The sequence below is a fragment of the Aplysia californica genome, unplaced genomic scaffold (genome assembly GCF_000002075.1).
Source record: "Aplysia californica isolate F4 #8 unplaced genomic scaffold, AplCal3.0 scaffold00051, whole genome shotgun sequence".
NCBI classification, from domain to species: Eukaryota; Metazoa; Mollusca; class Gastropoda; order Aplysiida; family Aplysiidae; genus Aplysia; species Aplysia californica.
In genome coordinates, this window is record NW_004797321.1 from 1,610,066 (window position 1) to 1,632,892 (window position 22,827).

The 22,827-nt window shown below is 39.5% G+C and overlaps 1 protein-coding gene across 2 annotated transcripts; it reads right to left on the minus strand.

Moving 5' to 3' along the window:
- Window positions 1-5,063: 5,063 nt before the first annotated feature.
- Window positions 5,064-22,133, minus strand: LOC101857316. 2 transcript variants are annotated; one of them, XM_035968324.1, is made up of 11 exons: window positions 21,958-22,133; window positions 20,534-20,920; window positions 19,007-19,148; window positions 18,127-18,188; window positions 16,701-16,780; window positions 14,981-15,128; window positions 13,774-13,921; window positions 11,379-11,503; window positions 10,666-10,830; window positions 9,441-9,793; window positions 5,064-5,998 (listed from the first exon to the last, which is right to left on the minus strand). In XM_035968324.1, exons 2-11 carry the CDS (start codon window positions 20,861-20,863, stop codon window positions 5,821-5,823), a joined length of 1,731 nt encoding a protein of 576 aa, XP_035824217.1. In that variant the 5' UTR covers window positions 20,864-20,920; window positions 21,958-22,133; the 3' UTR covers window positions 5,064-5,820. The 2 variants fall into 2 exon arrangements, with proteins under 2 accessions (XP_035824217.1, XP_005092794.1); XM_005092737.3 differs by having other exon boundaries at window positions 19,007-19,151.
- Between the last annotated feature and the right edge of the window lie 694 nt (window positions 22,134-22,827).

Genomic DNA, 22,827 nt, shown 5'->3' on the forward strand with positions numbered 1-22,827 from the left:
GCCCTCCAACCACATCTGATATATATATGTGAGGCAGCGTGGTGGAATCAGGCTCTAGTCAAAATAATGAAATTGAAGAAAACAGCAGTTTTCTCCATCCTTAGCAATTTTTATCAAATTTTTGTTTTTTGACTCAACACCTTTTATGTCTATTTATTAACACATTCCTTTGGGGATTTCACCGAAAACGATTAAAGGCACAAAAATATAAATATACAGTTTCTATGGACTCTCCAGCTTTGGAATTTACCAAGCTTTGGCGGCCATTTTCTCGCTAATTTTACCTCTTGAATCAGGTTTCCCCCACCTCCTTCAATCCAAAATATCCCCACTTCTATTGAAGATGGGTAAGTAATTTTTTCATTGAAAGCAAGACAAATGAACAAGCTTTAAGATGATGCCAATAACTCTACATGCCCAAAAATTGACGAGAGCCTGATTCCACCACGCTGTCTCACATATATATCATATACATGTATATATATAGACACTGTACAACCTTTTGGGCGAGCAGAATTTTAAAATAGTTTTTCATTTTGCCCATTTCACTTTCCCCGAACATTTCCAATTCCCGACAGGAGTCGCCCAAAGTCATGTGGTCCAACACTCGTCACAAACACAGTTGTTGCACTTATTCCATACATTCTCTCTCCTTCTTTGTCTACTTGCATTTATTCAATACATTCTCTCGGTCTGTCTCTCTCTCTCTGTCTACTTGAAGTTATTCAATACATTCTCTCGGTCTCTCTCTCTCTCTTTGTCTACTTGTACTTATTCCACACATTCTCTCTCTCTCTCTTTCTGATTTTTGTCTGTCTCAAAGAAGACACTATACACTAAGTGTTCCAATTTTCGATAGGAGTCGCCCAATGTCATGTGGTTCAACAAAGTTGCGCCCCTTTTAATTTTAATATCTCCTAAACTGCTTTAAAAATTGCGAAAATTGCCAATACAAGGTGCTAGATCTAGCGAATGAAACCAGGTATAGAGCATAACACCACACGTAAGAGGAAAAATATCTAAACATGCACTGTACATTACAAGATCTGTATTGCGAATTGCGATTAAAAAGGCAATTTCTGAGTTTGGCAAAAACACACATATACAGAAAACTGATAAAAAAGCAATGAGTAAAAATGACACATCACTGAGGTATAAATATTACATAGTTATGACTGGATAAAGACAAACAATTTTCTTTTGATTTTATAACTCAGTTTGATGCACACTGTCAGAGACAAACAGTGTCCCCCGACATGTAGAATCAGGTGCTCGTAAATTTTTAGGCATAATGCTATTGGCATCATCTTAAAGTTTGTTCATTTGTCTTGTTTTTTGGTTTAAAAAAACAATACCCATCTGTCTCTAACAGAAGTTGAGATATTAACAGGGATGGAAGGAGGTGGGGTCCATTTTGTGTCAGAGGCAAAAATAAGCAAGAAAATGGCAGCCAAACTTTAGTAACTTCCAAAGACTGAGTGTTCATGGAAAAAGCAAACATACATTTTTTGGTGCCATAATTAACATATTTTAAACATTTAGTAAAATTCACACAGAAATTTTTTTTTTTTTCAATGGACAAAAAGGTGCTGAGTCAAAAGAAGTCACAAAAAACTGCCCAACAGACAGAGAAATGCCAGATCCTTGACAACTTGATGTCATTATTTTGACGAGCACCTGATTTCACCACAATGACGCACATACAGTAACAACACAGACATGCAGGATTTACCGCAGGCACTTTCTTACCAGCTTCACTCCAGGCTTGGAGTACACTGATCAATAAACTACATATGCAATAAATAGATTGGACATCTGTTAATTTACATTTCAGACTACCACCAGACAGTATACCAGCGAGAGAATGCAACTACAACCAGAGATCAGATGGATACAGCTAGGGAGAGGCAGGCCCAAGGAAAAGATGGATAGAGGGGAGTCAGAGAAACATTAAATAAAAACTATACAAGTACCAAACAACAGGTGTTTGCTTCTCCCCTCTACACAGTAACGTACAATGCAGCCTCTCTATAACAACGTTTTTTTCTGGTCCCGACAAGATTGTTATAGAGAGTTGTCGTTATAGAGAGGCAACCAAAAGTCCCTAATGAATATAAGGAAAAAATCAGGACCTGGGCACCATGTATTTATATATACAGAGGATGTCGTTATATCGAAGGTCATTATAGACAGGCTGCACTGTAACAGGGCCCGGAAAAAATAAAAGTAAGTAAAGTCGAACACACATACACTTCAACAAAATGGTAAGATTACTAAGATTACAGTTACAGTCCAACCTGCTCTAACAACAACCAGTCTAAGACAATCACCACCTATGCAAAAACAACCATTTCCCACTTCCCCCCCTGGGTGTTTTTTACACTATAATGTCACTGTGTTAGACGTCATCCCGACAAAAACAAACACTTCTCTCCTCAAAAACGGGGGGGGGGGGGGGGAGAGACAATTTCAACAGTATCTTTCACTCATTCCCATTAACATTCCCTATTGTGATTCAACTGTATCTTTCACTCGTTTCCTATAACGTTCCCTATAACGATTCAACTGTATCTTTCATTCGTTTCCTATAATGTGCCCTATAACGATTCAACTGTGGTCTTTCACTCATTTCCTACGAGTCAACTGATTCACTCAGCATATTGCTCGTCAATAGACCACAAGCCGTAACAAAGACCACAGATGTTTGATGATAACGAAGGAGCAATCCACACCACAGCTCCCTCTTACACTTTAGCTCTATAAAACAAACGTTTGTGTCAACTATAACTGAAGCCAAGACAGAAACAAAACATCAAATGAACTCGTTCAGCAAATACTTCGAATAAACAAGCGTAATCAAAGAATATTTTACAAATAGGCCTACAGCATAAAGTATGATACAGGAAGAGTCAGGGCCTAATGACAACATATCATGAAATAAATGAAGAATACATAGCATGTGAAAATTATAAACCTACAGACACCTCCCCCCCCTTCCCCCCTCCCTGAAATAAGTGTGTAACATTTTTTCTGTGGATACCACATTTTACCACACTTCTACACAAAATGAACCCACCCAACAGAAGCAAATTAAAATATGAAAATCAATAGGTACAAAAGTGTGAGAAATAAGTGGCACTAAAAATTGGATCCCAAATTCACAAATTATACTTAAGGAGCATTGATCAAGCACTGGGTGGGATTCGAACCTTTGACCTTACGGATGAGTTCGAAAGCCATCTTATTTCAGATTTACCAATCTGATATTCTCAAATTATGGATCCAATTTTAAGTAGTTCTGAGTTTATTGCTGAAATCCTGGCCTTTGCAAAAATAAGTCTTTGTATTGTATACATGACATACTCAAGACAGTGGGACTGACCACTTTTTCTTTCCCCAACAGAAAAAAATGGACTTTGTGAAAGACAATGATAGATAAGCTAAATTGAATATTGTTCAATTCAGAGACAGCTTAACCAGGCACTTTGATATGAAAAAAAAGAAGAAAAGAAATAAAATTCTAAAAACTTGGGCTGCTTATCCAGTGTATGTTGCCAATCGACATTCTGAGAAACGGCACGCAGGAAGCTAGACAATTAGCCCAAACCATACTTCGGACAGCGATCAACACTTCATCCTCTCCGCCAGAGATTCAGAAAATTCTGCAATGATGGTCTCAGGCACAAATTACTCCATCTTAAAAGTTTTAGTTAAGTTTAGTTTAGTTTTAATAAGTGTTTTATGGCACCTGAAATACAATAAGGTCATACATGCCGAAGATTACAGTTTTAGATTTAGTAGAGGTTTTGCGGTGCTCGCGACAGCATAAGGTCATATGAGCGCCAGAAGGTTAGAGGTGTTACAAGAGAGTAACAAAAACAAAAAAGAAGGAGGAGAGATAAAGATAGATGTTTGAAAGGAAAAAAGGAGCAAACCACACCAGAACACCCGCCAACCACCCACCATAAAAGTTTCTTCCACCACAATAACGGCAAAAAGAAACCTAACACCAAGCTCCATCTTCCCTGGAAATGTTGGAACGGAGGAACTAGCCTCCACGGGCATTACTCTGATTTTGGGAAACTACCGGAAAATTTACGAAACAGACAGATGGATAACAGACACAACTAAAACAGAATAAAGTTTTAGTTTTAGTAAAAGTTTTACGGCACTGGCAACACAATAAGGTCATATAAGTGCAAAAGATTACAGGTGTTACAAGAGAGTAACAAACACAAAAAAGTAGGAGGGGAGACAAAGACGATAGGTATTTGATAGGAAAGAAGGAGCAAACCACACCAGAGCACCCGTCAACCACCCACAAACAGGATTAATTAGAAAGCAGAAGTTGAGAATAAAAGATGTTCTCGTGAAAATAATGAACAGAAACCCTGACACTCAAACACCGGATATGAGGAGATAATTTATAATCTATGGAAAGACTACACAATTACATTTTGCCCAGGATGGATTACGATAATAAAAACAATTAATGCCATGTGGATGTAGGAAAAAGATCAAATTTTAAAATATACTTGTTTATTGTCCTCTTTTATTGCTGAAAGCTACTAACATTTTGGGACTCACCGAACATTTTTTTACCCCCCCCCCCCCATACCTTTATGTTATTTCAAGAAAATGGTCACAACAGCTATTATGGATTTTGTTGCAAAGTTCATTTTTGGCCTACAGTTTTAGTTTTCTATCCAAAAGAGCTGAAACTTTGCAGGTGCAACCACAAGATATTATTCTAATAAATCTACATAATATTTTTTTTGTAATGAACGATTATCAAAATTTTATCACAGAACAAAATATTTTAGAAATCTACATTTGTCCATAGTATATTTCTTGTTTAACTGCATACACCTTTTAAAAAAGTAGTGCATCATACCCCAGCACCCATAAACAATACGCCAAACTTATCCCCTCTAAGTGGAAGCAAACCATGTCACTAAACTTGAATTCATACACTTGGAACATAAAAAAAACCCAAAAGTAATTGAAACGGGGTTTATAATCATCATCATTGCCTCTCTCACCCTGGATCAGGATATAGATCTAGGCCACGAACAAACATTTTCCACCTTTCCCAATCCTGGGCTAGTCGCTTGATGTCACTCCATGTCTTCCTTAGGGAAAGTTTCAGTGATTTGTGCCTGAGACAATCTTCACATAGAAAGTAAAAAATACATTTTGATATTAACAATTATACGTTATCGGCCCAGAGCCAAACTCATGCATCATAATTTTGGAAACTTTGAAGAAGAAACTTAATAAATGCTAGCTGTAGACACAACAACAAAAGTGTCACATTTACCGGCAGTAAAAAAACAACAGGTAAGTGAGTGGAGCTTTTGTCCTGCACTTATCAAAGAGGATTGTGCTTGTTGTTTGACACACCCCCAATGACAAACAAAATGCACTTTGTGATCTCTGAAAATCAACACACATTACCACATTACAGCGCACATTAAAATCAGAAAATCGGCACACAAAGTGCACACTGAAATGAGAAATTAGAAAAACATCACACAAAGAACACTTTCACTTCGAAATCATGAAAAAGAAAAAGAAAAAAACAACAAAAAAAAAAGAGACAAGCAAAACGCACTTTAAAATCAGAAAAATAAACGACACATAAAACATACTTAAAACATCGAAAAAAAACATCTTTCAGCACCAAAAATCATGATACACCAATTTGGTCCTCGACAAAAAAAATATTTTTTCATACATCTATAAACACGAGCACCAGAGTCTGGCTGGGTACTAGGGTCGAGTTCCCGCGACACCGACCGACGACCCATGACGCAAGGTTCACTCCCCTGCTACAGCCGGGTTGACCTTGAACAGCATGGTAGAGCGCTCCGCCTCCGAGAGATCCGACACGCTATTGACCTCGCGGCGGATGCCAGGCGTTGACCGTCGGCCTGAGAGGCGGATGGACCGGCGGACCGGAGTCACCACAGCCAGGAGGGCAGCGTCGGGGGTTTTACTGGGAACATCAACAATTGTGACAATGTTACTAATAGTAATAATAATAATAATAATTATAACTTTTAAAATATTGACCATGAGAATAATAATAATAATAAAAATAATGATGACGAGAATAATAAGAATAATAATATTTATGATAACAATAATGACAGTAATATTAAAACAATGATGGTGAGAATAAAAAAAATAAAATTATAATAATAATGATAATAATAAAAATAATAGTAATAATAATAATATGGATAATAACAATGTGAACTTATATAGCCCCTAATCCCTAGAAGGCTCAAGGCAACCCACAATGTAGAATATTATCCCCCCAACTGACAAATCAAAATCAAAGATCAACATGACATCGGGAAAAACTTTCATCAAAATTCGTTCAGTTACAGTAGTATGTGCTCTCTAATGAGCACCTGTCAAAGACAATCATCTGTACAAAAGAACACTTCCCACCCACTCTCTAGCTTTTTTACTATATGTGTCACTGCGCTTTGGAATCAGGCGCTCGTCAATTTTTGGCCATTTGGAGTTATTGGTATTGCCTTAAAGCTTCATTTACCTTGCTTTCGGAGAAAGAATTACCCATTTATCTTGAGTACATGTCGAGATATTTGCGATTGAATGACGTGGGGTCACCTGGTTTCAGGTGTAAAATTAAGAGAAAATGGCCGTCAAAGATAGGTTATTTACAAAGCCTAAGAGTCCGTGGAAACTGAAAATTTACATTTTTAAGCCTTTAATCAGTTTTTCAAAACAATTTACACCGAAATGGGTTCTTAAATAGATATAAAAGATGTTGAGCTGAAAAACACAATTTCGTTAAAAATTGCCAAAACCGTGGAAAAGTGTAAGTTTCTTTACTTTCATTATTTTGACAAGCGCATGATTTCACCACTCTGCCTCACATATTTATAATACAGATACTGTCCAAGATGTCCACCTGAGTAAGACAACCACTTTTTCCTAAACTATTTCAACGGTACAAATCAAATGAACTACTAAAATTTTCAATGGGAGCCCAACCTCCTTACTGAATTGTACCAAACTTGAAATTATCCTGCCGCCAGAATTATATGAGAAGCGTGTTGACAAAATAAGTTACTTCTCGGATTTAAGCCTGATGGAAATAGATACATCATGTTTAGAGGTGAAGTTCTTGCAATTTATAAGTATGAAATAACAAAAGGCGTGTAAAACTTATAGTTGGTCGCTTTTAAGCACAAGGTGGCTATCCTGAAAAATGCTGTTTTGAGAAAATCAAAGATAAAGTTTTTGCCCCTAGTACAGTTTCTTTAAAAAACAAGGAGAGTTTTCTATATAACCAATCAAATATACACATCAATGAAACCAAACTTCTCCTATAGGTAGGCAGACCTGCCACTCTATGAAATCTAAAAATCAGGATGTTAAAGTAAAAAAATCAGGGTCTGGTGAAAAAAATCGGGATCAACGGCAAATCTGTCATAAGGGGTACTGGGGAAGGGGGGTCCTGGTTCCCTTTTATGAGGAAAATATGCAAGAGAAAACTTGAAAACTTTTGCAGGAATAACTTCACGTTTGGGCCTCTAAATAGAGGGAAAACTGAAAGACAGCATTACTCGAGTCGGAGTGGGATAGAGTGGGGGGGAGCGCAGGTTGCAGTACAGCTGAAACTCTCGTAGTCTTGAAAATAGCTGACACATGACTCTAATCATCCACACAAAAAGCCCGCATTTTCATACAGTAACAAAGTTTGACTTCCATCGCAAATACACTCAAGGCACACCCCCCCCCTACACCCAGAAAAAAAGATTGCGCCAAGGTTGTTCATTTATTTCTTTTTTCTTATTCCTTTATCCTCAATTAGTAGGTTCTACTTGCATCACGGCACGCACTTTAAGCACAAGTGTCAAAACAATAAACCCCCACCCGCTCCCCCCGGTCGTCCTAGTTAAGTCTCGAAAAACACCCCGACCAATGCGACCGGTGTGAATGAACTTTGCTGACCCCGACAGCCGACGGTCCCCGACACACGCGCTACTCACACGTACGAGGTCATGTCACGTGTTGCGAATGAGCGTTTGAAAGTTCCACTAACGGGCCCGACAAACCAGAACTCAAGACGAAGCTTGCTTTTAAACCAACGGCAGAACAACAAATAGATTATTCTTAAGCCCATGACATACAGTAATCAGGACACAGTCGGAGAATTCTGGGTTATAAAAAAGCGAAAGTACATCTTGAGCGTATCCATGTCGGAATTCAAAATCGATACTACGTCGGTTTTAGTTGAAATAACGTGCGTGAGTCATCTACTAGATTCGGCATAGATGCTTCAGAAAGTAGCGTTCCAAGCTCCTGCCGATGAAAAATCTAATCGGTGCTTCCAGGCAAAATAGATTGCAGAACTTTTTAATTTTTTCGAAGAATCGGACGCAACTGACGCAACGACAAAAAATCAGGATACTGGCGATCGAAATCGGGAAAATCGGGATGCTTGAGATTTGGGGCAAAAAATCGGGATATCCCGATGAAATTGGGATGAGTGGCAGGTCTGAGGTAGGGCAATGCCCACTTTTGGTGTAGGTCAAGATTTCTGGAATCCCTGAAATCTGGGTTAGCCTGCTTGTCCTTAAAAGCGACCAATTAAGAATATGACATCAATAGAAATTCTACAAATTTGACCCTAGTGTTGATTTTTCTTCATATACCTCCATCTGTGGATTGCGAGAAGTAATTCATTTTGTCAGCATGCAGCAAATATCATCGTGCCAAACAGCTCGGTCAACATTATGAGGGTATTCATGAGGCAGAATCCTCAATCAAACATCTACTTCCAAGCTATACCCCTGTGAAAATCTTCAATCAACCCAAGCTCAAAAACACCCTGCAAGAGATTCGAACCAAGGTCATTAGGATAATAAATAGTCAGGTATGAGCCCATTTGAGCTTACGAATTGCCCAAATAAGAGCATACTATCCAATGAAAGAAAAATTCTAAACAAAAAGGTTTTATTATTTTTTAAAGAAAGAGCCAGAGCGTCAAAAATTATTTCATTCTATCACAAATACAAGCTATTCAGCCTTTTGTCAGGCGTGTGAGTATAACATTTTGTACGTCCATCCAATGACTATTCGTGGGTATATATCGCGACCTCAGGGCTTTCTTGTAGTATCTCTATTTTTAAAAACTGAAAATTGGACATCTTCTTAAGCTCACTGTTATTAAAAATGGAGATACGACAAAAAAGCACTGGGGAATGTGTGAGTGTGTGTGTGTGTGTGTGTGTGTGTGTGTGTGTGTGTGTGTGCGTGTGTGTGTGTGTGCGTGAGCACGCGTGCATGTGTTTCCGAGTGCATCAGCTGAAACGTATTTATCATGACGCAACAAAAAATTTCTCTTTGCGAACATCAACAAAGTTTTACCTACATATATCATATCTAACCATCCATACCTGAGCAGTGGTGTGGTGGAGGAGATGCTGTACTTGACCGTGCTCCCACCACACTCCCCCACCCCTGACCCCGCCTCCTCATTACGCCCCGCCGGAGTGGACTCTGACGACAAGGGGGCGTCACTCTCCTCCTCCTTCTCCCCACAACCCGCTGGGCCGCCCATCATCCCGGCCGGCGACGCTTGATAGGGCGACTGTTGATACGGCGACTGTGTGTCGTTGAAAAATCTGGGCTGGGGCGACATCAAAGGGACGTAACTGCTCGTTCTTGTTGGGCTGGCCAGCACACTGGAGGCTTTCGTCACGAGCGGGGACAGCAGATTGTGCATCTCCGCGGCCAGAAGATCGGCCGGCTGGACGGAGGAAACCAAACATAGGTCTTTATGAGTGCATTTGGCTACACCGAGGTACCAAACACAAGGTTTTATAAGGGCATTATACAGGTTTATCGATGCTAGACACAGGAACCAAACACAAGGCTTTATGAGTGCATTATACAGGTTTGTTTTAGAAAGTGTTTTGCGCAATTTGCAATAGGTCTTTATAATGTCATATAAGTGCCCAAAATTAGACAAATACAGCACTTGCAACACAATAAGGTCATACATGAAGATTAGATGTGTTACAAGAGAGTAACAAACACAAAAAAAAGGAAGAGAGATAAGGATGATAGATGTTTGATAGGAAATATAAGGAGCAAACCATACCAGAGCACCCGCCAACCACCCGCTCATCAATGCAACACAGAGGAACCAAACACAATGCTCTATGAGTGCATATACAGGTTTATCAATGCCAGCAATCTTCACAAAACTTGATGAACAAAGAGATCACATAGCTATTCAAATTTTGGCTACTCTGAACGAATAATATTAAGACGAAGATCCCACATAATCTGGAGAAGAGTCACAGAGAACGACGTACAGAAAAACAGGAAGTAATGGGATAATATCCAGAGAGGCTAGCTCAGGATAGGAAAATGTAGAAGGTATTTGTGGCCTTTACCCTGATCCAGGGTGAGGGAGAAACTGATGATGATGAAGATGAAGATGATGATAATGATGAATGAAAAAGAAAAAACACACACGTGTCCACTTATTTGGAAAATTTCACGCCAAAAATAAAAAATATGTTCACCAACAACATAAAATAATCCTTGGAGCATCTCATATTTCCACTTATTTCAGCAAAAACTAATAAGCCTGAGGGAGTGTTAGTTAGTTACCTGAGCGTTGTGCCGCACCGCGTCACACAACACCTCCAGCATCTGCTCGGGGAACGCCTCGACGACCTTGGCCTTGGTGATGTAGAACGGGGCGAACGACTGCGCCTGCGGGATGTGCTGGATCATCTTCTCCAGCCACGGCAGGATGTTCTCCAGGGGGCAGCCCTGTGGGTGGGGGGGTGGGGGGGGGGGGGGAACAAGTTGTTAGTTCTAGTAAGAATTTTACAGCACATGAAACAACACAAATAGGTCATATCGATGCTGAAGCTTAGAGGTGATACCTGAGGTTTTTCATTTCATAGAGTTTTACAGAACTTGCAACACAAATGGGTCATATCAGTGCTGAAGATTAGAGGTGATACGAGAAATTTTTTTATTTCATAATACAAGAGTTTCATGGCACTTGCAACACAAATAAGTCATATCAGCGCTGCAGCTTAGAGGTCATACTAAAGATTTTAAATTTCATAATACAAGAGTTTCACGGCACTTGCAACACAAATAAGTTATATTAATATTAATAATAGTATAGATTGTGAAGCGCATAGAGCTTGCGGTTAAGCGGGGATTTGACCTATACCAGTGCTATCTATTATTATCTTAGTTCCAAAATAAGTCAAAGTATACACCCTGTATTAATCGCGAGGCAGTGTGATAAAACGATAGTATATATCTATAAAGCAGATGGAAAGAAGCGACAGCCAGCGACTCACTCCCTGGAACAGCGTCAGACACTCGTCCAGCATGGTCTTCAAGTTGCCGTGAATCTCGTCAATCTTCTCCTGAGACAGCATGATCTCCTCGTACTCCTCCATGGTCGTGTCCGTCTCCTTAGCCTCTGTGGAGAGACAAACAATCATAACATTAGTCAGGGTTCCTGCCATGAACACCCCACCAAATTCAAGGAATATTCAAGGTGGTTTCAAGGAGAATTTTTTTTAATCCCAGGAGATTTGGTCAAGAAATTCATGCTGAAAGCCTGTTTCCAATAGGCCTACACTTGTCTAAAAGGAATCATAGTTTCGATTTTCCGGCAAAAATTTAGTTCATGTCCGATCCGGAGAAATTCAAGAAGTTTCCAAGGAGACTCCTCAAATTCAAGGAGTTTTCAAGGAGATTTTTCCTTGAATGCAAATTCAAGGAGTTTTCAAGGACTCCTTGAAATCAAGGAGGCAGCAGGAACCCTGATTAATTTACTTTATTTAGTTTTAGTAGAGGTTTTACGACGCTCGCAACTGCATAAGGTCATATGAGCGCCAAGGGGTGTATGTCAACAGAGAAGTCCTTACAGGGAATCAGACTTACTCTGCTCACCTCTCTAGCTTCAACACCACAAAGTCTGCTTCGACTATCAAGGCACCCCGGAAATAGTGGGTCACAAGAGTGTGACAAACATACAAAAGAAGTAGAGGAAAAAATGACAATAGTAAGGATTAGGAAAGAAAAAGCAGCAGTTACCTGTTGTAGTTCAGGCACAATTATGAGCGTGACATTGATGAATCAGCCCACTTACAATTCTACAGTGCAATTAATGAGAAATGTACCCCCTTTGGCATAACAACATTCAACTGAGAGACTAAACATAAAATAAAATGGAGGCATTTTCACGCCCCCATCGACACAATTTAGATCATTTAACACGAAGGCATCCTATCTGCCTGTCTGTGCCAACATGGGCTGACAAGGATATATACAACATCCCAGCAGAAAGACTGAGAGACTTGATAAAAATCCTCCTCATTCGGGTCCCCTGTATGCGACAGTGAAGCACCTTACCTGACCGCTACACCACAGACGCCGGTCTAAAGCCGATTACAGCTAAATGTTTCACGGATGAACAGAGAAACAAATTTAGTAAAGGAACTAAAATGAATCCGGGAGATTGACAGCAAGAAAAATCTGACAGATTTAAACATACATAAACGTCTGTCCACTTGAACACTGTCGCAAAACATGTCTAAAAATACGCTATCTACTATCTACATAAACAGCCAAAACACAGACATTGCAGATCCTTTAAATATTTGAAATATTACTTCATGCATTAATAAGCCTGGAAGATGTGGGGGGTGGGGGGGGGGCTTTTTTGTTTTTTGTTTGTTTGTTTTTTTTATACGGCGCCCGCAACTGCATAAGAGTGGCGTCGGTGGCCTAGTGGTTAGGCTACAGGACCCGTAATCGTGAGATTGTGGGTTAGAGATAGAGAATTCGAGCCTCAGCTCGGTCAAACGTTGTATCCTTGGAAAAGACACTTTATATGAATTTCTTATTTAGCATGGTCCTTTCAGAGATGGATGTTAAACTCAGAGGTCCCGCCTTTTAAATAACCTCATAGTGTTGATAGGGGCGTTAAACCTACATCATTTTCACCGACTGCATAACGTCATATGAGCACAAATGCCGATGAAAGCATATAAAATCTACAATATAAGTACATTATGAGTATCATTTCGTCTAAACAGAAAAACATTTTAAAAAGCGGCCTTCTTTATGTATCTGCCGACAACACTGAAGAAAAGTTAGGAAGCTGACAAGATGATTGATCAATTTATACAGAAGGCATCTCACGAAACTGCATCGTATTTTGTCACTCTTGTGATAAGTGGCCGTTATAGCTGGTTCATCTGTCTTGTTATTATTCAAGTAACATTAAGAAAATCTTTTATGAACAGAAAACAATGCATCTGAAAACAAAACAACAAAGTTGTCATTATCATTATTAATATTATTATTCAAATATCCATGAGAAATCTTTTATGAACAGAAAACAATGCATCTGGAAATAAAACAATCAGCTTAGTCCAGTGTTTAGTTTCAGAGAGGCTGCTCAAATAGAAAGACAAGAAAAAACAAGTGGGGCTTTTATTTCCTTTCAGTTTACCACTGTTTTTTGGATTAACCGCATCCAGATTAACACTCTGTCGTCACATCTCACTGATCGGCAAGAGCACTGAAGTTCCGCTCCCATCACACAATGCCGATCGGCGATGTTTACCACCCAGTTTCTTTAGATTTCCCCCAAAATGCTTGTGATGGCAAGGGTTTTTACTATATGAGCCATGTGATGGCAAAGTGTTAAGCAGACTCCAGCATGATTAACATTTCTACCTGCAAAATCTGAGGTATCTTTTTCATCGGACAGAGATTCTGGTTCCAGATTTTCTTTTTGAAGGTTTGGCTTTGCCTCCACTGGAGAGGCTGCAGTCTTTGCGGTGTTGAACAAGTTCTTCCTCACTTCTCTCTCCAACACTTCTGCCTGAAAGAACATTTAAAAAAACAGAAATTTTTACCAACTTTTTCATGTGGGTGTGAGAGATGAAAACAATTTTTTTTTTAAAGAAAAAAAGAAAGAACAGGTATGAAATATGTATTCGTACCTTCATACATTATACTGGTGAAAGTTCGTCACTTTGGTCGCCTAAAATTTTCAAATCACTTAACTTTTGAATTTGAAAAAAATACAGGTAGTTCAGAATCATTTAAAGGGTGCACAGTCCGAAGTCACTGTAGTTTAATTTTTAGTTTTTCATTAATTTCGTTTAGATCTAATCTTGGGAAAGTTCGTCTTCTAAGGCACCGTAGTAAACAAGTGAGGCTTCCGCTCACATGCAGAGCGCACTGCCCCCACAATGACTTGACGATCGATTTTTTTTACTCTGTTCATCGAACTTGGTACCCAGCTAGTATATATTATATGAATATGAGCTGCTCAGTCAATGTCTGGCGTGCAAGAATAACAATGTTTTCAAAGTTAATTAAAGTGACTATTCGTGGGCAAGTTTCTGTGTGTGTGTGTGTTTGTGTGTGGGAGTGAGAGAGAGAGAGCGAGAGACGGAGGGAGAGAGAGAGAGAGAAACTGTTTGTGTGTTGTTGAGGGGTATACATATTACATGTATTTACCCAGGGCAGCAAATTCGTCTTTGCGAAAATAATTACCAGACAACAGGTTAGATGTGATCCTCCAATCCATTAGCTTGAACTCTTTAGAGAGAGAGAGACAGAGACAGAGACAGAGAGAAAGAGAGAGAGAGAGAGAGAGAGAGAGAGAGAGAGAGAGAGAGAGAGACAGAGAGACAGAGAGAAAGAGAGAGAGAGAGAGAGACAAAGGGACAGCCAGGCAGAGAGAGAGACACAAAGACAGGAAATCTATAGACCTGACCAGACAAAAGTTTTGACGTGATCTTCCGATCCACCAGCGTGTCCTCTTTAGAGAGAGAGAGACAGACAGAGAGAGAGAGACTGACGGACAGAAAGACAGAGATAGAGAGAGAGAGGGAGGGACACAGAGACAGAGAGGGAAAGGAAATCCACAGACCTGACCAGACAACAGATTCGACGTGATCTTCCGATCCACCAGCCTGTCCTCCTTCTTCCTCGCCGACATCTCGGCGTCAAAACACATGAGGTGACGACAGCGGCTTGGAGTTTTCCCTTTGGCCTCCAGCCACGCATTCAGTTTGGACCTGGGGAAAGTTAGTTTAATTTTAGTACGAGTTTTACGGCGCTCGCAACTGCATAAGGTCATATGAGCCTGCGAAAAAAGGTCGGTTCTGTTCGCAACAGCACACTGCACAGCCTGATTCTGGTCAACACTTCTACTAAAATGCTAAAAATTTTATGAATATAAATTAATTTAAAACAACTTTTTAAATAACATTAAAAATTTTACAACGTCTCATAAAGGCCATTTAAAATTCAGAATTCCGTTGGGATCAACTATGGAAAACAGATCTTGCAATTTTTTGCATATAAAATATTTTTAGAGCTGGGGAAAGGCAAGTACATAAGAAATTGACTTTTCCTATACGTAAGCCTGTCCCTCCTTTGTAAGCAGCCAGTTTTATCAATCATCCAAGTTTCCTGCACCACAAACTTCCTTATTAAATAACTCAGCTCTTTAATACTTAATGAACCTATTTGAATGAAAGTAACACCAAACTGAGTAGGAATTAATGAATGACCCAAGCCGGGTATACAACCAGTGATAGAACCATTTTTTTAAATTTCGTTGAAGCAACTTTCCTCTAACTAAAAAAAAAATATATTAAAAAATTAATTAATCAGCTCCATGTAAACAACCAGTTTGATTCATTATAGATCAAATGGATTAGGTAAGGTCTAGTAGATGATTTCTGTTATAACTGTAAACCATCATGTGATGCTGTGAGCCAGCTGAACGGGCACGTGACACATATAAAAAAAGAGAGTCTCTGTCAACGCTAAGATTTTTTTTTCATTAAGTCATTACCCTTGAGTTATGCATATTTGATTTCTTTGCAGTTCCATTTAATGATTTTACCTAGAATGGCCCTCATACTATTTTGTAAAGTTCTTGTAATAAATAATAAACTACATAAATGGTTGCTTTTAAGCACAAGGGTGCTATCCCAAAAAATGTTGTTTTGAGAAAATCGAAGGTAAAGTTTTTGCCCCTTGTTCAGCTTCTTTAAAAGACAAGGAGAGTTTTCTCTATAACCAAACAAAAATACACAGTATGCCAATGAAACCAAACTTTATCTATAGGTAGGGCAATGCCCACTTTTAGTGTAGATTAAGATTTCTGAAAGCCCCCGAAATCTGGGTTAGCCCGCTTGTCCTTAAAAGCGACCAAATAAATTACACATTTTTTATTGATCCCTGTAGGGAAGTTACAATGGCAAACGTACATACATAAATATAATGATAAATACATACATGTGATAAATATATATAAAATTATAAATACATGAACCATCATAAATACACAATATTACACCAATACAGAACAATTTCACAAACATGCCATATTAAGAGTTTTACAGCATCTTCTCTGAGAGAGAATCGAACTGACAACCTTTTTTTTTAGTGTAGTTTAAGTAAGAGTTTCACGGCACTGGCAACACTCTACTTCTGTTAGTCCTATACAAAGCCATTCCAAGAGACAACCGAGTGATGTCAATTCCCACCCTGCTAGCTCACTGGTAAATATCAAAATCTCAGACTTGGGACAACATATATGTCAAAGATCATCAAAACGTTTTCCCACGTCAAAGTACCTTAAGCTGGCTTGCTGCGTTGCCTTTGACTTGAAAGTCACGTGACGGCCATCCGTGTGTTCCATACACAGAGAAACTTTCTGGAGAGGAAAAAAAAAAACAAAGAAAAGAAAAAAAAAGGACAGTTATAACACAATAAGCAAATAGGACGTCTCTGGAAGGAGAGAGAAACAAAAAGAGAAGCAGTTAGCTCAAAAAGAGCCCTTACTCCTGATTGATTCAATACAGTGAAAGAAGGAAATAAATCAGCCATTCATTGGAAAGTGGAACTGTACTGACACACACATATAACACGGAGATGATGACATGCCGAAAACAATTCTAACCAGCAATAGAACCATTTTTTGTTTGTTAAGGCAATTTTCCTTTAACAAAAAAAAAGAAAAAAGAAAAAGAAAAACAGCTCTATCTATTCACTGTTTACAATTTTTCAGCAGGCCATAATCCCCACATTACGAGTGTCACTGCAGTTTCATTCTCCATGGAATACTTCAAAAACAGAGCGAGAAAAACGGAGGCCATTTGGGGCCAGGAGTGGTGTGCCAACAGACAAATACAGCCAGGGTCACATGTGACAGGTGAGTGGGTGGGGCTTAATGTTGCATTGCCTTGGTCCAAAATCCAAAATTTAAGACCTCTTGCAGACCCACTAAGAAGAAAGATAAGATAAGGTAAGGTAAGATAAGATAAGATAATATTCTACTGTCCCAGAGGGAAATTTTCCTTGGCTGTACAGGACTGTAAAAACACACGCAGGTATACATAAAAATAGAATTATATATTACTCTCATTAAAATTCAATATGAAAAGAAAGTAAAGCTGACATTTATGTACATGCTATACTATATCACATCAGATGCATCATTCATAATTCAACCACATACAGTAATTTAATTACAAGACCTATAGAGTTGTATAGATACATACTTGAAAAAGCAATACACATTGATGTTTATTCTGACAGTAGCCTTTTATACTAGATGGTAGGAAAATTCTGTATCTTTATTTGTGTTTAGAGGTATATCTACCGCTGAGTGATCTTACAATTTGTGTGGAAATGGGGTGTGATGGGTTGTTTATAATGCTGTCTTTCTTTTTTATACTTGTGACCTCGTACATTTCATCAATTCTAGTCAAATCATATCCAGAAATCTTGCTGGATTTCTTAAATGACTCAATCAAATTCTTTCAAAAACATTATCATGGGTCGAATAAGGACAAGAACATACAGTCAAAAATTGTCCAAGACGGTTACCCACATAAGCGAGGAGAACAGCAGCTGTCTCAGGTGGATGCCTTAGACAGAGCCATTATAATATTCAAAAACCACAGACAGGGAAGTGGGAAGTGGGAAGTGGTCATTTGTACAGATGATTGTCTTGGACAAGTGGCCGTCAGGGCAGGTTTGACTGTATTTGAAACTTACCTGCTCAGGGTCTTCCGACTTGATAGTTTTCTTCAAAATGCTTTTTTTGGACGATTTTTTCGCTGCAAGAAAAACAAATATTGAGCTTGATTTTCAATAGACAAATCCATTGATAAGACATTGGTCATATACCGGCAGGGCAAAAACAAAACAAACAAACAATAAATTATTTCTTAAACAGGAGCCATCTTTTTAAACTAACACTTACAACAACACCATGTAGAAACTGCACATCGACTAATGAAGACTGACAATTTTACATTTTACATCATTTCCTTAGAGTTACTTAAAGGGATGCTATGTACACATTTTAACTCCAGAAAGCTAAAATATCTGTAGAATCAATAATGATTCTCCTCTTTGAACGCCCAATAGTGGATATCCACTTTGATAAACAAGATGCATACGGTTTGAATCTTAACTGGTAAAAATCGCTGAAGAATCAATAGTTAATGCTCATATCTCTAAGAACAATTGAGGTGACAGAGTAGTGGTTCATAAGACGCATGCTGCGTATCCCATGAACAGCAAGAAACACAAAGGAACAAGTCTTGGTTAAGTAAACTGCAGGCGACAGCTTATGACGAATATACGAAAGCGACAGGCAAAGTTCATAGCAAACCCAATGTGGAAAGAACAAGCTTTCGAGAATATTGTACCAACAGGCAAGTTTGATGTAAAGAGAGCAGAGGCAGACAGAGGGAAAAGATACTGGACTGGTTGACAACATGGCTGGGAACAGCAAGAACGACAGACCCAATTACTGTAACGTAAGACAGAGTGAAGTAGAGGTCCATGATCGCCCACACCAGTCAGCAAGACACAGGATGATGCTGATGATCTGAAGATCCAATGAATTCAGAGGAAATTGTAACAGTACCTGGTGTTAAGACAGGTCTTCCAGGTGTGCATGGCGGCTGCTGCTTGACCGGACACTTCTGGTCCTTGGTCTTGGTGCCTGTAAAACGTCCCGGGGTGCTGCGACGGTCAAATCTTTCACCAGAGACACTTGACTTTGAAACCTGCTGTACATAAGTAGAAACAAAAAAAGCAAAGGTTACCTTTCAGTAGACTCTCAACTCATGCTAGCTGCCCAGTTATCAAAATAAAAAAATTAAAAAACCCACACTCAAAGAGCACAAGAAGGATCAAGATGGCAGTCATTGGCCTATTTCTTTAATTTTTCGTTAACCCGACTTATGGATCATGTGTCGGAACACACAATCCCCGACATGTTCGGTTATCTGTGCCCAACTGTACATAATTTCTAACTAACTACTATCGTCAGTTTCAGTACACAATTCCAAGGCATGTATTTTAAATCATTTCCGGCGCTTTTATATGACCTTTTAATGCTGTTGCGAGCACCTTAACTCACTTGCGACTGGGCCCTTTCACCAGTCACAAGCGTTGAAGACTGACTGGCGTTTTTGGGGGTATTTCAATAAATCACCACAACTCTCAGAATTACCCTATTGTAATTATTTTTTGACACAGTAAAGTAACATTCAAGCTTAATCTAATACAAAAAACTAAAGTTGTCTAAGTCTAATACTTTAATTTGTATGATTTTTTAAAAATTTGAATGAATTTGATTTTCCGAAAAATTTCCAGAGACGTGACAAGTAGAATGAAATTCACTACAACAACAAAAATAAAAGTTCAAAGTGTTCTGGTTTGATTTGCATACATGTGCGAGTGTTTGGTGAAAATATAAAAGCTGGTCTGTGCATTGATTCAGACCCATACACTGAATTACATATATGAGACAGATGTACGGCACGACGTTGTGATTTCGTTGCGCGAAAAACAACACCGGTACTAGTGCTAGATCTAGCCCTAGAACTACGACTCGGGCCGTGTTCGGGTACATATCCAGGATCCTAACTATTAGACACATCATATTCTGAGACACTAGAACTAGTAAAACGTACAGAAGTATAGAAAACGGCGAAATTATGTGATTCTTGTTCATGCGACTTCTTCGACCGTTACTACGACGCGACTGTCGGATTACTATGAGCTGTATAGAAAAAAACAAAGCGCGAGTTCCGGTCAGTTCAACCCCAGTTGGGGTCACTGTCCTTCACCTTCAATAACTTAAAAACTACCGGCCCCAGAGATACGAAACGAAGTCTAAGTAGCTCAGGCTTGGCCAAACAAGGGTACGAGGTGGGTCTCACGATCCGTGCATGATTTGTAGAGCGAAAAAAAAATTCCAAAGTTGGTCACGCAGGGCTTGTGAGACCCGTTGCGAGCGTCGCGGCAGGGGTCACGCAACTAATGTGTGAGCCGTCTGAAGTGAGTTAAAACTTTACTAAAACAAAAGAAAAAAAATTCATTCCCCCCATCCCCCATTTTTCTGCGACTTCAGGACTTATTTTCCCCCAACAGCAGGTCGTCATACCTCTTTTGAAGCTAAAGCCTTCCCATTGTATGCCGATGGCCGTGACAGCGCTTTGCCTCCTACACGGTGACTAGCATCTTTGGAGCTTGTGTTCTGCGCAACAGAAAAGCGGTTACGGGCAGCACCCGCGACCTTGATGTCTTTGCCAGAGGTTGCTGCCTGCGACCTGGCCTGGGAAGGAGGACGCTGAAACTTGGTCCTCGCTTGATGAGTTTGGCTTGCCCCAGGTACCACTGATCGCCGAAAGGGTTTGCTGGAGGCCACATCTGCTTTATTTCTGCCATCCTTCGTCGCACCAGTCGCAGGTATTAACCCTGTTCTAGAGGCCATCCTCACCAGGAGAAAGGGTTTTTTATGCAATTTCAGCCAAACAGCAACGAGTTGTACCTGGAAGTGTAAAAAGGACAAAGAATATAATATTTCATAGCATTTGTTGGTAGCGCATCCTCACTCAACAGTAAGATTATAACATAGGTTGGGGGATCCTTGGTTGGTTTGCGGTGATTTTAATGGTCAAATTTAGAGAAGGCCTATAATTATCACGGCCAAAAAACCAAAAACTTCAGTAGCCTCTATAGAATTCTAGATCTAGAATCTAGATCTAGATTCTAGATATAGAAGTCTAGATCTACTATTAGTACACTGTCTCTATGCCTCTTTCAAATAGCCATCAATAGGTCTACTCAACTGTAAGGCCACCTCTATTCTCACCCGGAGTGAGAATAGTGCAGGCGAGTCTTGTGGATATTCTCACCCGGTGCGCGTTCACCCTAAACCACAGAATTCTACACTGTGATAACAGAAAAATTGTAGAATTCGGTGCCGTGAACAAACGTTCCATTACAACTGTAGCCTACTAAAAGCGTACAATTTTGTCTGTGGGCAGTGGAGAGAGAGAGAGAGAGAAAGAGAGAGAGGAGTAGCGCGAGAATTTCCGGGAAAAACAAAATGGCTACCCGCGTAGTTCGGCTCGATTCGAAAAGTTAAATAGCCGTAGCATCTTTGTAGACAACCAAATTAATTTACTTTTGTTTTTTAACATCATTTTTAACTTTGTTTTGATCAATTTGATCGTCCACACCGATAGACAGTATTCAGAAAGAGACAGAGAGAGAGAGAAGAGGGGAGGAGTTGATCTTGCGAGAACTTCCGGGCGGGTGAGAATAGCCACTTTCCAACTGTAAAACCACCCTGTCTGTTGCCCCACTAAACTAAAAGGCCTCTAAACTAAAAAGTCATTCATAATAATAGATCTAAAACCCAAACAAACCAAGTACTAGATCTAGATCTAGATTTCTAGATCTATAAACTGTTCTTTTTACCAAACTCAAAACAGTTCAACAAACTGAAACAGCTGCTGGTGGTGGGGTGGGGGACAGACTTCTGACACTTCATCAGAAATCTTGTTGAAAAAATCTACTTACGAGAGGCGCAAGATCTGGTGGAATCTTAAGAAATTTTACTACAAAAATTACACGTGTCAAAATGTGAAGTTCTTTGTGGGCTCTAGTCGAAAACGGAGAGTGACAGTTACATTACAATTGTCTTCGCGAGCGTCTGTGTGTAGCCTAGTGTGTGTATCACTTTCATGTGTGTAGTTTCGTACTAAGCATGGGCGAAGTCAAGTCGAGATTCGGAATTCGACGAATTCGTGGGGTCTGAGTCGGAGATCGAACATTGGGCAGGAGGACGAGTCCGAACACGAATTCCCGAACTAGGGCAGCCAAGGGGAAAATAGATCACGAGGAGCGAAAACTTATTTAATTTGTTAAAAACTGTGAATAATTTTACGCAAAACTGCACCCAAGAAACATTTTTGAACGCTCAAAAGTTAGATTTGAATGAATAAAAATGCATAAGTTTGAAAAGTATCATAAAACACGATGTCTTATTTCTATTTTCCCCTCGCTGTGTTCAGAAGGAAGCAGCGAGTTCGAATTGGACCGTCCCACGATTCCATCGACTCAATGAAAGTCACATGAGCTTTTAGAACGCGCTGATTTGCTAGCAGTTACAAATCCCTTCTGCTGGTGGTTATGCCCTAAGAGGCCAAGGTCAAATTTACGCGCTACGGTGACGGACGAGCATTGCGTCTCTGATTGCACCAATCACAATTGCAAGCCATCTTCACGTCAAATTCAAATCCCGTGATTATCCCAGCCTCCTTCTTTCTTTGGCTTTCACTACGATCACACACATTTCACTACTTTTCTTCTCTTCATTGTACTATCTACATGTATTTTCTTACGACCTGTCTGGCACTTACATTTACATTGTCACATTTCTCGTCTCTT